Consider the following 16939-nt stretch of genomic DNA (forward strand, 5'->3'; position numbering starts at 1 on the left):
ATCATGACAATAATAAAATTAAAACATACTTAAGGAGATTCTTATTATCACAAGAATCTTTTTCTGTTAACTGGACAAGACAAACATGGAAGAGCAACTCTCTCTAAATTTGCTCAGGAACTTTCAACTACACTTTGAAGACAGGTATGAGGAAGGAAATACTGACTTTTTTAAACATGCTAAATTAAATCATAGAATCATAGAAAATTAGGGTTGGAAGGGACCTCAGAAGGTCATCTAGTCCAAACCCCTGCTCAAAGCAGGACCAGCCTCAATGAGATCGTCCCAGCCAAAGTTTTGTCTACCTAGGTTTTGAAAACCAAGGAAGGAGATTCCACCACCACTCTGGATAACCTGTTCCAGTGTTTTACTACCCTCCTAGTGAGAATTTTTTTCCTAATATCTAACCTAAACTTCCCTTGCTGTAACTGGAGACCATTGCTCCTTGTTCTGTCATCCCTCCAGTTAAAAAACTTAAGAAAGACAGACATGCATTTCTATTTTAATATATTAATTATACATTTGTATTTTATTACCTCTTGCTGGAATTCAAGAGATACTTAAAGTTCTGGGTTTGGAAAAAAAGGCTAGATATGATACCTCAGCATATTTTTGTGGCCAGAAGCAAGAACAGCCTTGCACTTGCTATCATTATTATTATTTTATTTTCATTACAAATTGCCTATGTAAACAGAAACACTGAACATAAAATATATCAAAGAATGATATAATAATCCTTTGTTGTTTTGACTTAATTTCAAACACAGGCTACAATAACTGAATTAGAATACTTAAGGAAGAGAAAATATTATCACCCCCTTTAAAATATTGTTTTAGTTTAACTGTGTGCTACTAGAAAGAGCCATTATTCATGGGATCATTCAATGTCATAAGCATTTAATACAGTAGTGTATAAATTTGGGTTTTTATACTGTACATTATTAAACAGCAGGATCTGACCTATGCATCTGTAAAGTGCCTTCACTTGTTCTGAGCTTGGTAGGACTTCTGATGCTAGGAAATCTGGGCAATACTTTGAACATAAGTGTATGATATCTATTTCCAAAGATGACAACACTGCATAGATTGCTTAGAAACCAAAAGCGTTTAAAGCTTTGAAATTATGCTTCTGGAAACCTTCACTGTCCCAATTTGGTAGACAAGAAAAATACTAACCTGAACAAGGACAAAGTAGCGTTTTTTCCATCTTTTCCAAACCTTCTGTCCAAAAGCATATAAATATCTGTGAAAGGAAAATGTTTTTTCTATGAAAAACCAGTGTGAAATTAAGAGGAGTTAATGTAAATAAAAGCAATGTAAATAAATACACAAATGCTACCAAGCCCTTCTTTAAATTAAGCACTGTCATCTCTAAACAAGAGCAATTTTTCCCTACTTATTCAAATTTTGAAACTGCAGATGTATAGCGAGCTATGTCTCTACTAAAAACTTGACTGTAATTTTAAAAAATACATGAAGAAGAAAAGCAGGAACAAATGGATTGTACTGATATTTAAAAAAGGCTAATCTGTTTTTATTCAGTCAACTGATGCTATGAAAATAAAAGAGAAAAAAGAATACTCATGACTTAGCAAACCTATGGGTATATACACAACAGCATATTTCCTTCTGCAGAAGAATCAGAATGTTAAGTTGTCTGATTTATTCTTTATAGAGTCATCTGCATTTTGAATTTTTGCCAGTATTCTTCCAACATGGCAGAGCAAGGATGTGGTTAGTAAAATACCGACTGTAGTGTAAATTTGAAAAAAACTCTCAAAAACTCAATCATCAAAGAAACTGGTTTTTATTCTCTTAACATAAAAGAAACTGTGATTTCTCAAACTACAGGGATAGCTGGTACAGACAGCAATATTAATAAAATAAGGATATCTTTCCCAGAGTGACAGAAACTGCAAGACTCTTGAGGCAGAAAGCAATCAACAATACAACAAAATGAACAATACCACAATTAATGATAACTGTTTAGGTGGCAGAGTAAGCTTCCTAATTGTCTTGCAAGGGACACAGAAGTAAAGCAAGGCTTTATTGAAGATCCTTTATCATCTCCAGACTCTAAGCACTCAACCAGGAAGGATGTAGCCTGTGGTTAAAAAAAAAGAAAAGAAAGGAAAAAAAAAAGGAGGACAAAAAACATCTAAGGATGGAAACAAACATTGCTTTTCGTTGCCATGCTGCTGCCATACAACTTTTATTGTGGCGCAAAGGCCACATAATTAGATGTCCATGCCCCTTCTCATGCCACAAATATGTGGCCACGACAAAGGAGATATTAATTTGTGTCACTATTTAGCACCAGATGTCTATTTGTTTGGTGGCAGGAGAGCCTGGGCAGCTTAGAGCTGCCTGCACTTTCCAGCCACTACAGACATGTGTTCCAGGGGCTTGAGGGACCTGATCCTGCATATCCTGGGAATTACCATGCAGGATCAAGGCCCTCAAGCACCAGGAGCACCTGCCCAGCTTTACCCACTTACAGAGATGCACCCTGAGGAATGTATTCTTCTCAAAAAGAATATTTCATAAAGGAGTGCATGTTCAATGGTGTAAATTCTGGTGATAGTGTGGGAGGTTCCACTCATCATAGCTACTAGATAGGAATCTGAAGTTCCAGGTATCAGTAACTGAATGGAAAGGCCCCTCTGTATAAATGGTGCCACAGCAGCCTTTTCAGGGTCTCAGATCCTGAATGCTTGGTGATGTATTTTACTTTAATGAGATTATGTTGACAACTGCACTCTCAAATAATGGTTTGCCTTTCTATTCATTGTGTGTACTACCAAGAGCAGCATCAATGTTCTTGCAAAGAACATCCATACAAAGCTGAGTAGAAGGAACCACAAACTGAAAGTCTTCTGTTGTAGCATTGAGGAGGAATATGAATGATTTTCAGTTTGAAGCTTAAGAGCAGGACACCTGCTTATCTGTTCTACATGTAAAAAACAAGCTGCTTTATCCTTCAAAGAGTGAAGTCTGGTGCAATGGTAACTGACAAGTGAAGTTTTGCCTCCAAAGCTGCAACAAAGACTTATAATTCAATGTAAAATCTATGGACTAAAGGGAAGTAGGCAGGTATAGAAAGGGAAGAGCTACACCAAGCATTATGCTACCCTACAAAGACATGGCTGCTTCAGAACAAACTCAGGACTGAGGTAGACCTAGCACTTGAAATGCTTCCAAGCGCAGTGGGCTTGGAAACATTAAAAAAGGCCCATTTCAGCCACTGGACATGCATACAGCTCCTGTCATGCCCTGTCTCCAGCTGGAATTTTCCAAATCACCACAGCTGCATGTTGCCATGTGCTCTCTGGCCTGGGGGCTATGACAGGAGGCTGCAGTGACATGTGGCATGGTTTCCATCCATAGAGTGGGTGCAGAATTAGCCGTAGGGGTGGGCAATGTGGGCAACTGCCCTGGATACTGTGGTTACAAGAGTGCCAGAGGGACATCACACACACACACAACCTGCACCCCTTCAGGTGGAGCTGGGCCAGGCACTGCTGGTAGCTGTGGAGGCACATTCCCTGCCCTGCAGAATGAGCCCACGGAGATACCCACAGTGCTGGAGACTGACGGGCATCTGACAGGCAGCCGCATTCTGTCTGCCCCTTCCCAACTCTCCATCTCTCCGCCTGGCTGGGCAGGCCACGCAGCTGAGCTAGGGGTGTCGTGATTGCTCCTAGCCTCAGCAGTGGCTCCACATGGGCAGCTGGGCAGCAGTGTGCTGGGCATACAACTGCCAAATGGCTGCAGCATGGCAGCCAGAGACAGGGACAAACCAGGAACAGGGACACCTGCCCAGGCAGCCAGACTCTATCACCTCTTCCCACCCCTCCTCCCCTGCTCTGCCTTTCTGCTTGCTTCTAGCAGCGCCGCTGACTTTGGGGAGGGAGGGGGGTGCTGGAGGTGATGATGCCAAAATACAAGTTCACTCAAGATGCCTTTATCTACTGCACAGTAGCCTAATAATACTGTGCAGTAGCTTATTAGCATTGTTTGTGCTGTGGTGCACTACTGCACAGTATTATTAGGCTACTGCACAGTTAAGAGTCTTGGGTAGACCCCTCCCCTCCCCCTGCCCAAGAGAACTGAAGAGGTACATGGGGCTTGGGGGCCAAAGAGAAAAAACCTGGCTCTGGTAGTGGGGTGAGGCAGTCTCATGACAGAAGTGCAAGGATCTCATAGTAGCAGACCCTATGTCCCAGGACCAACATGAAACAGAAACAGCAAAATGCTTCTAAATAGTATGAGGGGCAAAGATTTTAGGGTGGCATCTTTTACTGGACCAACTACAGTCTCTCGTATAATCTTTGTGTCTCACGTAAATCCTGGACCATCATGACTAAATCACTCTAACACCACCATAACAGCTAAATAACACCTCATTCAAACAGATACTTTTGTGGAGCTCTTTGGCCAGGGACAAACATTTCACATAAACCAGTTTAAGTAATCAGACTGGTTTAAACATGTAACACAACAGATGTTCAATGCGCACAAACCAGTTTGAAAATGGATGAAACTGGTTTGAGACAATCCTGGTTGAATGTGGTATCAGCCTTAACCTATTTGCATTAAAACAGTTTATACAATGTCTGTTCCAGATTCCTTGCTGGTTTAAATTAAACCAGACTCCCCCCAGCATCCCAGCATGCTCTCTGGGCTGGATGGGGCTCCCTGCTCCACAGCAGAGCTGGCTCCTCCCCTCTACTCCCTAGCTGGAGCTTGGCAGAGACTGCAGGCATCTGCCTGGCTTCCCCCTGCTCCCCCTTTCCCTCCCCAACCCCCCTGCCTTACTCAGACACATAGCATTAGCTACTAAATCACATACTGCCTATGGTCCGTGCTGTGGCAGATGGGACAAAGGCAGAATCAGCAGGTACCTCTGTTGTTTTCTTAACAGGATGACAAACACTGAGTTAGGGGTGATAAACACTGTGATATCCTTATCAATTCCCTGCTGGGCTGGTCAGAAGGGGGGAACCCCTCCCTAGTCAGAGCATCTTGCTGTGGCCTGCCCACACCCCACACCCCTCAGTTCGCAACTATGGAAGGGAAGGGAAGGGAAGGGAAGGGAGGGCTACTTTAGCACACCCTGGCTTCTAGCCTGAGCCACTGCAGGCATATGCCTGCATTTCTGGGATGTCTGTGCAGTTACAAACTTATTCAGCCTAGCCAGGTCAGACTATCCTGCAAAGATTGAATCAATTCAGGCTCAGACTTTTTGAATGTCTGTCCCTAGCCTTTGGCTGCTTTTTGGGGTGCTTTGTGCATCTGTATAGCTTGCCCTTGGAAAAACTTTAGAGGTATTTGAACTGCTTCAAATGTGACATCTGTATGCAATTCCAGAGAAAACATATTAGCTTTCTACTTTATCACTCTTGTCCACAGGAGCAGAGTGTAGTCTGGACACTGAGCTCATGAGCCACATGAGAGCGCAGAGAAAATGGATGCCTGAGGGCCAAGGGCTTGGGACTGTGGTTTCCTGTGACAATAACTGTTGCTGTGTTTTTGGGCTCCAATACCCAATTGTTCTGTCCCTCATCTAAGGGGCAACAACACATGGACACTAGAGCTTCAGCACATGGGCATTAATTTGTTTTATTATTCTCTTTAATACAGGAAAGAAATATGAGTTTCCAAGGCTAAGAGCAGACAGTCAAAAAGCCTTAGGCTGAATCAATTTAATTTTTGCAGGTTAGTTTAAACTGCATAGATTGAACTGATAAGCAAGTGAACAGACAGTCACTTTTGATTTTGGAATTGCAGCCATATGTCTGCAGTGGCCCAGGCCAGAAGCCGGGCAGTGCTAAAGCATGCTTCCCTGCTGAGCTGAGCACACAGCTTAGGCTATGGATAGCCCAGTCAACCTGCAAGGGGGACTTGTGGAGGAGGTGCAAAGCATGTTGGGATGCTTGGGAACTGAGTTAACTTGACTCTGGAGGGGATCTGGGACAGAAGTTCAATAAACCAATTTAACCTAAATCAGTTAAGTCTGATACTACAACCATCCAGGTTTATCTTAAACTAGATTTGGCCATTTTGAAAGTGGCTTGTGTGCAGTGAACTTCTGTTGTGTTACAAATTTGAGCCACTTTCCAATCAGTTATACCAGTTTATGTGTAATTTCTGTCCCTAGCCCAAATGTACATTTTCACTTCATCACTACTCTAAAAAATGATATAAATGGCCTGTACTGGAAGTGTGTAGTGCACATCAGTAATAATTTAATTATATCATATATGGGACCTCCTCATCCTGTATCATCACAAAATAAAAAGATAACTTTGTTTGCCCCTAGCTATTAATTTGTGAATATGCTACATTACTTGAGCAGTGTGTTAGGGTTTTTTTTGTCCTGGTGAGATCAGACAATTTGGTTTGTGTACAACAGGTCTGTTTGCGGGATTACTATGTGATTGTGCTCTGTCAGAATACCCTAGAGCCTGCTGTGTAATTCCTATCTTCTTCTCAATTGTATGATTATCTAAAATTCAATAAAAAAAGAAAGTTTAAGAAAAAGGGTGTGTAAACCAGACATGTCAAAGAAAGGGCATACTGGGAGCACATATTTTACTGTGCTTTATGTGAGAATTTAGAGTGTTTCCCAATAAGCAGGTATTTACCACACAGTGTGCCAGAAACATACTCTAATGTGTAATGTGAAGGTTTGTACTTTTTCTATATATTTCAAAAGAAGCAAGCATATTCTCTAAAGTTGGAACATTTTACTCCTTTTTCTTCCCCCACAACAGAAACCACTTCTCCCACCCTTACCATTTCCTTAAATTTTACTGATTCTGTTAGGGAAGGCGGGAGGGGGAGTGAAAAGGGTGGGTATGAATGGATATATTTGATGAAAAGTGCCAAAAATACCTAAAGACACTTTCCTCATCTTTGGGTTCTAGAGGAAAAACAACAATGTTCACAAAAATGGGGGTGGTGGACTGCACAGTGGTTGCTTGCTCTGTCAATCATGAACTTACCCTGTACCACGCTAATCTTTCTGGCATAATTCATAGAAGCCTGCAGACTGCTTTAACCTGTGCTGCATGCTGACAGTACCATGGAGCCCATACACTGGCTGGGAATAAGCAGCTAAAAAATGAGGTACAAAGACATCTTTGACCATGCTCTTTCCCTTGGGCATAGCTTCTCAGATAGCAGAGGGAGCCATATTCTAACATTTCCCCTATACCAGGGAATATTCACGGCCAATAATGCTGGATTTAAATCTAGAATTAATTACAGGTCTAGCAAGAAATGAACAACCCATACCAGAAAAGCTGGCTTTTAGATCTTTCTCTAAAACCAAATGAACACAGCATTGAGAACTGCTCATGACAAAAAACATGTAACTGAACAAGGAGCCATGCATAGTTGATCTCTGAGTGAAGCATTTAAAACAGGAATTAAAAAGGACCCCTCCAAACACTAAACAATTTTATTTAATTAAAAAAGTATGGCAGATCTGGTCTTTGCTGTCATTTCAATGTGGACAATTCTTACATTCTGTAATGTATTCAAAGTCAACTTAAAACTACAGAAATAAAAGTTAAATACTTGTATGTGCTTCCTTTTATTACAACCAGATTATACCTAAGTAAGGTGTTAAGTAACAGCTTCCTTGAGGTGGGAATAGAATGGAACATTGACTATTTAACTTTAAAATCTGCTGTTTTTACACAGGATTAGGTAACAAAGAAATTACCATTATTGACACAAAGCTGGGATTTAACAGAGAAGAAAATCCTTATGGCACTTGGTTTTACAAATCACTATAAATGCACTGCAAGAATCTTGTACTATTAATCCCTCTTCCAATGCTGTTCCTAATGGGGAGTGTTATTTCCTATTGTAGAATACTGAACTAATTAGCAATATTTATATTTTATATTGTTTCTGTAAATACAAACTCCTGTGCTATCATAAATAATTTAATTTCTGTTCCATGAAGAGTAGAATTTGAAAAATCAATATGAGAAATGTATAGAAATTTTAACGAATGTTCGTTCTGATAAAAGCTAAAGGGCCAATTCATAGAGGCAAACAGGAACTAGTTTGTTGATGGACTGTGTACCTATAGCAGGAAGAAAAACAAGGCCTTATTAACTGAGTTTTTCTTTGGTGACCTCTACTCGCCTTGCAGAGGGATAGGGGGAAAGAAAGACAAAGTGGGAAATTTTTTTAAAAAGAGGAGTCCAAGAAGAAAGCTGAGAAGAATCTACTCTTACTGGTTACGTGGTAGAAAATCTGTAACCTCACACAGGTTTCAATGAAGTATCTTGTATACGAGGAGGATGGAGGGCATGTTGCACCCTTTCCCACCAATAAATTAATAAAGCTGCAGCCTGCCTCTTCAATCCTGCATCTGTTGCCAATTACCTGCAGGATCTTATCAATCATTCAATGTAAAAAATATGCCCCTCAGACTGTACCCTTTTGAATACCTTCAGCCATTGTGAAAGCCATACACCAGACTTTCCTTCAAACATTAGCTTTCTCTATGAGCCAAAGAACCATTATTTATAATGCACCAAAAATGCTGATATGCAAACATAGCCACAACCACATTCCTCAAAAATATCACATTCTTGGTCAAACATTCTCTCTCTATTTCTGTTTTCATCAGAATGACCATAAGTAATTCTTGGATCATTATAGTTCAGCTATGTATTAAGACAGTATCCTGTAAGAGTACAATTCTTCTTTTGGTTATTATTAATTAGCTCCATCTACCTCTTTTTGAAGACTGAATTTTGCTGATCTACATATAAAAAAACCCCCAATACTTAATGGGTGGGTTTGAATAAAAAATGAGATATATCAAATCATTTTTATACATATATAATATATACACTTATTTAGAGGGTGTATGTTTAATCTGCTCTTCAGTCCTTTATATGATGCTCATATTCTTAGACTGTCAGTAATTTGAGACTGCCTAGATCTATGCTAGTATAGCAGCTAGAAAAACAGGATCCCAATCACAGATTATAGCTCCAAGTATGATCATAAAACAAACAATAATAATAAAAGAGAAGTCAATTAAATCAACTGTCTCCAAAACTATGAAGAAAAACTTTCCTTAAAAAGTTTGCTTTTTAAATAACAGCCATTTCAAAGTCTTAACTCAAAACCACCAAGCAATATTGCCTTTTTTTCCTATCAACTCAGAGAAGAAATAAAGCAGCAGAATTTATTTAATAAACTATTCTATGTTGTTGCAATTTTTGAAGGGCAAAAAATATACCTTGTGCACATTTAATATAGTTTTCATACGTCATTTTCTGTATTAGAGATATAAAACGCAAGATAGGATGGCTATTGGGTTTATATACACCACTATACAAATACAAGTTTATATCTCTTTGTCTCAGAAATAATATATTGAATATGTTGTAGTGTTTTCAAGAAACAAAATAGCTGCAAAATCTGACTCCACGTGAATCTTTAGATGTAATAAGGTTAAAGGTTTTTCAAAGTACACTGTCATGTATTACAAAAATTCTAAAACGTACTGCTAAATATTGTAGTTCAGTTTCAATTATGTGGTGGCATACAAGCTGAATATGAAAAAGAAGGCAGTAGTTTATTTACTCCACGTCCACGCTGCGAGAGTTCAGGGTCCTACTTTTTGATGAAAAATCAGCACTAATGAATAGCTGAAACACATAATTGTATGGAACTGCTGGAACTATTCATTGCTGGAAAAAATGTAAGAGGACTTATTACTTCTTTTACACAGATCATTTTTAATCCAGCTTTTTTATTCTAAGGAATGAAGCAATCCATCTACATCTTCAATGATAAATCCTCTACTTTTACAAGGCTTCATTTATCACAAACAATGAACAAATACAGAAAGAAAAATCAATACATGTGGCAGTTTAGTCCAGCAAAGGGTTTTCTTAAAGAGAAACCTCAGTCAAGGTTGAAAGAGCAATTAATGCAGTCTCAAAAATCTGGGCCATTCTGATAGAGTTCAGTTAACATGTGGCAGAAGTAATCATCCACTTGTGAAAATGATTTTCAGTTCATTCTCAAACACCTTTCAGACACTCATGATCCCATTTAACTGACAACAATACAGGCTATCTGTGGGCATCATTGCATTCAATGTGAGAACCAATAGGGACCAAATGCCCACAGGCACTTTCAGTCATCACTGCACGTTCTGTGTTGCCTGCATAAAAGGAATCTTTCTTGAACTGCATTCCTCCTTTTATTTAACCCCACAAGATTAAGCCATTTTTTTTTGTCTTCTGTTGAGGATGAGAGAGAAAACTGATTCAAGACAACAATATGACCTGGGTCATCAGAAGCCTAGCAGTAAACATTCTCAGATACGTTTTAGTACTCTCTGTGCTCTTGAGAAAGAAAAGTAAATAAACCTTCAATAAATGGAAGAAGAAAAAAACCCAGCCCAAACTTCTAATATAATTAATGACAGAAAAGGACATAGAAAACTTAAGTAATGTTGTCAAGTAAGCCAAGCAGCAAAACTGAAGAAAAATATTTTTGTTTATTTCAATGAGCAATAGGAATACATTTTTTCCTCCCAAGAATTTATTTTCATTCATTCTTATAAGCTTTTAATTTTAGTTACATTTCATTGTATGCCCAGCATTTTGATTAATAAAGACACATGGAAGCATCCAAATATTCTTACATTCAAGATACATGCCTGTATCTTAACAGTATGTTGTTGCATTCAATATCACTTCAACATTACTGAGTAAGCCGGAGCATCTACATGAGATGCTTGCTGCATTAGCTTAATAACACCGCACAGTAGTGTGTCAAGGCAAAAGGCATGCTAATAGCCTACTGGGTAGTGTTATTAGGCTAATGCGCAGTAAGTGTCACTAAATAACTATGTGCTGGCACTACTGTGTGGTAACTCTAGGTACTGTGAATTTTATTATTAAGGAAGTACTAAATTAAGTGCACAGTAAAGAATGTGTAATCTGTATCAAGACGCATCCTGTATCTTGTATTTCTATCAACTGGGCAATAAATATGATAGCTTGACAATAAATAATTACCTTATGTAGTACAAAAAAATGAATTAGATATACGAATTAAGGAAGTTAATGAAAGGAAAACTGTCAACTTCAAAAGGACTGCCAAGGTGATAAAAATGATAGTCATGCATGACAACTATGGAATACTGCTATAAAATGAAGTATGATAACATCTATAATTGGCTAATTAAAGGCTTTCTACTTTCCATTTATATGAAAAAATAGTTGAGTCAAAACTGCTTTTTTAAGTGAAGATGCATGATTGTCCTTTGTTAATTAATTTCTCAAGCAGGGGGTATTATTGGAGTTACCAGTGAGTGATCCCATAGCAACAGGATCTATGAAAGGTCCCTGCCCACCCCAAACTTCCATAACGACTTCTCTGACTTTCTTCTGGAGCTGAATTTTATCACCTGGAATACTGTCACAGCCAGATTAGACTACTACAAAGTACCCTAATAAGGCTATACCTTATATTAGAGCTGTCCAACTCACCCAAAAGGGGTAAAGTTGCAGTCTCCAGGCTATTGCTCAGCCATCACTGTTCCCATTGCTACAGCTGCAACAGCAGCTAGAGTCTCTGGGTTCCCCACTCCTTCTCCCAGCTGCTGCTTACTGCCATACCAGGAGAGCAGAGTAGAGCAGGGCAGTGCAGAGCACTGTGCAGGTGCCAGGGGTGGAGAGGGGAAATTGCATCTATACAGTGCAGTAGTGGCGGGGGGCAGGGGTACTCATGTACGCACACAGTGCAACAGGGGGTAGAGGGAAGCATCTATGTGGCACAGCCTGGTGACCTGTGCCTCACGTAGTGGTAGCCGCCACTGGTGTAGGCTGTGGGATCTTAGACATTGAACAGCGCTGCCTTATATCATAGAATCAAAGAAAATGGGCTGGCAGGGACCTCAGGAAGTCATCTAGTGCTTCTCAATTTTCTTTGTACCAGGATGCATTTTTAAACATCGATGGTCATTTCTGACCCAGTAAATAGTTTAAATAGAAACCACCCCCTGGCCCTGTCTGTGCCCCTCAGGCCCAACCCACAATCCCCTCCCCCCCACACCCACCAAACCCTGCTGGTGCCTCTCACTCACAACCCACTGTTCCCTACCCCCAGTGTTTGGGGCCAGGGGTGGGTGTGCAGGGTGGGGTGTGCATGTGTGGGACACTGGGGAGCATGTGCCCACCCAGATTTGTGTGCCCACAAGCTGTAGCCTGGCTGATCCACCAGCTGCACTGCCTGGCACTCCTACAAAGAGATAAGCACTGTAATATATACATTATTTTTTAAATTGGGTACCACTTGATTCATAAAAGGTATAGAGAGGTGCCTCAAGTCCAGTGAGGGGTAATTTGAGTCCAAAAAGCTTGAGCACCACTAAACTAGGGTTATTTAGTCTGGAGAAGAGAGGGCTGATGGAAGATTCGATAACAGTCTTCAAATATCTGAAGGGCAATAAGAGAGTGAACAGAGATGGGCTTTTTTCTTTGGCTATGGGGAACGGGACTGGGAGTAAAGGCCTCAAGCTACAGCAGAGGATATTTAGGTTGGAGTTTAGGAGGAACTTTCTGACTATGAGAGAGGTGAAGTATTAAAACAGGCTACCTAGAGAGGTTGTGGAATCTTAATCCCTGAAAATTTTCGACAGCAGGTTAGACAGACACTTGGCTGGGATGGTTTAGTCAGGGATGATCCTCCCTTGGGCAGGCGGTTGGACTACGTGACCTTGTGAGGTCCTTCCAGCCCTACTTTCCTGTGATCCTATAACACCATCTAGGACAAAAAGGTGGAGATTCTTATGTAAGTAAAAAACATTGAGACTTTTAGACAGGCAAAACAGAATTACCTCCTTGGAATTTAGCCAAGACCCCCCAGCTCAAAGACCCACTTGTTTGTGCATGGGTGGGGGGGAAGGTTCCATTCAAAGTAAATAAGAAACCACCATATCACCCCAAATATAAGAGTAAATTTAAAGCAAAGCAGAGGGAATTATACAACTTGTGTCTTTTTGGGACAACAGGTTTAACGACTCTCAGTTGCCGGATGCACTTTATTACCCAACCTAATGAAATCAGTGAAGACAAACTTCTAGCGAATGCAAACTCTACTGAACAAAAGAAAAACACAGCACATTTGTACATATACAACACTTATACATACAAATGATCAACTTGTACTTCAAAAGAGGTAGTAAGTGAAGCTTAACTAAAATAATTATCTGCACGGAAGAAAATATTGCTCTGGGTGACTATTTGTAAGTGACCTAAATAACAGTAGAGCAGAAGCATATTCTGCTCTTCTTGCTAGATTTCTTCAGAGGAAAAGGGTGCACACATGCAAATTTTAGAAATCTGCAAGACTATTGCTCAAAAATATTAATTAAGTGGAAGGTGTACCTTTACTTTATGGACTAGGGTTGAAAGACGTCTTCTGTATTGATAGTATCCTAGGAATTACTTAATTTTCCTCCAGGTTATTCTGTTTCCCAGACAAGGTATCATATTTTAGAACGCTCCCTTTTCAACTAAAAATGTTGAATAGAACTTCTTTGCAACCCCTGAATACCACTTCTAAATCAACAGAAGAGGTGCTGTAGAGTGACAAAAGGCACTCCCTGTTCCAGAAGTTGAGTGGACTGCCTCAATTGCATTCTAGCCTCTCAAATTGGAGAGGAAAGGAATGGAACCAGACACTGACTCTCATAGCAATATAAAGAAAGTGGCTGGTCTGTTTCCATAAAATAGTGTTTTCATTGTGTGGTCCATGCCTAAGAGAAGCTCTATCATAGGACTATCTCTCCTCTCAGTCACAAGCAGAGCGATTTTCTGTGACAACTGTAGAAGTTTCTTGCATTGAAAAATAAAAATTGGGAAATATATTTTAGAGAAGTTTAATACATGGAAACAAGGTGGAAAGATTCTACAGTGACCAACCAGTTCTTTGCAAACCACATTTTAAGAAAACTTGCTATTGAAATCTGTGATTGGTAGTATTTTTAAAGGTATTAGAACAGTACAAGGAAGTATGCGTAGGTGTGTTCATATCACTTAGATTCTTTTCAAAATCTTACTGTTAGTAATAATTTCATTGTTTAGTCTTTCAGCTTGTACGCTTTCATAATGAACAAAATGTATTTAAAATATTTCTCCGAGAAATATACAGAAATGAGTAAGTTGAAACTGACAGTTTCTTCAGAAATTAATTTTTATGATGAAAAATTAGGTCCTTTCTACAACATTATTAAACAGCCTTATATAATTTCTGGAAAGGGTAACATTCCCTACTAAAATGATCAAAAATCCATAGTAATAACCTTCTATTTGGGACTCTTCTGTAATGTAATAGCTTGTATATTATATACTAAAAATAGACTTGTTCTGAATATGTTGCATTTATTGGCACGTTGATAAAGCATTGCAGTGATGGCTGTTAAGGAATAACAAAATAGACAAGAAAAATACAAGCCACAGTATCACTTTAATTTGGTCTTTTTCAAATACTATTTTACTTTACAGGAAATTTAAATAATGTTATATATTTTATCTACTGTGCCTATCCTGAAACACCTAAACTCGAAAACATTCACACAAGTATAGGTTAATACACTTGCACTTGATGGAACGTAGAATTTATTACTTGTTGAGAGAATGCCAGAGCCACCTTTCGGAAAATGAACATTACTGCAGAGATCCCTACAAGTAAGGCTCAATCCCTTTATTATTTTAATATATGCATGGTTATACAGATATATGATTCTGTAGACCATATAGATTTATAGAGTATATTACACTAGTATATATTATACTATACTGTAAGTTCTCAATTCCAGGGAAGCTGAGCAGACAAAAGTAAAAGTAAAACAACAACAGTGAAGTCACTAAAGGATTATATGTTACACTCTTTCTGGAACACAGAGCACATAAACTTCCATTTTAAGTTCCACAAATATTTTCTTCTTAATGAAATTTACTTGTAAATTGAAATATTGTAAAACACCTTTTTTACAATGTGAAAATGGTGGCATTTTTGCTATCTTTTAAAACAGGATAAACCCTCAAAATGTTTTTGTATTGTCCAATGATGTTGTTCAAAGTTTAGACTGAGATTTTCAAGCCAACCACATCCTAAAACTCTCTTCTACATAGTGAGCATGTCTACACATGCACTTTTACTATAGTAACCAAAATTACTGTGCAGTATGGATGCACAATTGCACATTTGCATGTGTACAGACATACTGCGCAGTAAATACGGTGACTTATGCCAACTTGAGTGTAAATTTGATGCCCGCGTCATGCCTGAATAGTTACTGCACAGCAACGCACATGTAGACATGTTACTGCGCTGGAACCCAGGGCGCTTCCCTGCTGGGTCTGCCCAGTCACTAGGGAGGCTGCCCTGAGCCCAACCCCAAGGCTTCTGGCTGGCCACCTCTCCTGGCTTCAACTTGGAACTAAAGTTAGTTCCAAGGACTGGCAGCCATGTGGCCAGAGGCTGGAGCTCCCCCTGGTGGGCACAGAGCCACATTGAGGGCTACTCTGACCTGGTACTAAATTTAGTCCCAGGTTGACTGCATATATATATATGCCAGCCTATTCCCACTTACTGCACAGAACTTCTTGCACAGTAAATTTAAGCTGGCATAAATGCACGTGTAGATATGCCCAGTGAGACCACTTTTCGACCTGGCTATCTAGATGGACCCTTCTTTTGTTTAGCAACTTTGGAAGAGTCAAGTACTGCTCTCTGAATCTTCCCTACCACCTGTTTGGGCTGTTACCCCCAGACTGGATGCACATGGCTTAGTATATCTGAGAGAAGGCAGGGTAGATTTTCTCCTTAAAGACTAACTAAATCTCTGATGTAGTTAGACTAGCTGTTTTGGCCAAACAAATCTTATGGGTGCAATTAAATCCCTTAGGTAGCCTCAAAATTTGCAACATTTCCTCCAAATTGATGGTATCTGCATTGTGATACACTTTTATTAATTATTAATATTAATATTAATTATGGCTATACAGGAAAACTAGTAAAGTAACTGCTTAATGTATACCAGTTCTCAACCTTTTTAGACTCAAGACACCACCACCCCCCCTCAGAAAATGCCAGGTCTTAGCTTTTACTCCTGTTTTGACTACGGAAAAAATAATACAGCAGGTCAGAATGGCTTTGACACTGTGAATACCTATCTAAAAATCTCTTGAGTTTATCTTGTGATATATAGATGCATATATAGGTATTCAGAAGATCTCATGGCACCCTGTTTGAGAATCACTGATCCATACTGACCAAGAAAAACTTTACTTATATTCCTTCATATACTTAGTTTTAATTTTAAACTACACAACCAAATATGATTTTTCAATGTAAAAAGTAATTCATTCTTAAAGGTTGCCTCTGCCACCCCCACTTGTTTCCTCTAAAATTTAACTATGCTGCCCTCCTGTGGAAGTCAGCATATTCAGCAACAATGAGCAGGAGTGTAAAAGAAAATTTCAGTTCAACTGTTGCATTGATAACTAGGTTGCAGTTGATTTGAACAGTTTGGCCTAAAGTTCTGAAGTAAACAAACTTTTCTTAATATAGAACAAAATATTAAGGTTATAGCTTATAGATGTAAGTAGGATAAGTGCAAGTTCCTGCATACGGGTCAGAATAATTGCATTCACAAATCATCAGCAATCCCCCACAGCCTAGGATGATTGTTTTCCGTGACTGTCTTAACTGTGGGCCTAAAGATGGCTGATGAGGCCTATCTGAAAACAATAAACTCTGTCGCAGCTCAGGTGTGAGAGGTTTCATAGTAGCTAGAGTCGGAAGGGACCTAGGTAGATCATCTAGTCCGACCCCCTGCCTTGGCAGGAAAGAGCACCGGGGTCAGATGACCCCGGCA

At 39.4% G+C, this 16939-nt stretch overlaps 1 protein-coding gene across 1 annotated transcript in view; it reads right to left on the reverse strand.

Moving 5' to 3' along the window:
- Positions 1 to 16939, reverse strand: part of CADPS2 (calcium dependent secretion activator 2) — a gene marked incomplete at its 5' end in the record, with an annotated part of 600328 nt that overhangs the window by 178056 nt on the left and 405333 nt on the right. The window contains one exon of the mRNA XM_019543957.1: positions 1177 to 1243. Within this exon, the coding sequence (XP_019399502.1) occupies positions 1177 to 1243 (67 nt within the window). The remainder of the gene's footprint in view (positions 1 to 1176; positions 1244 to 16939) is intronic.

Source organism: Crocodylus porosus, unplaced genomic scaffold (assembly GCF_001723895.1).
Source record: "Crocodylus porosus isolate Cpor-Errol unplaced genomic scaffold, CroPor_comp1, whole genome shotgun sequence".
NCBI lineage: Eukaryota > Metazoa > Chordata > Crocodylia > Crocodylidae > Crocodylus > Crocodylus porosus.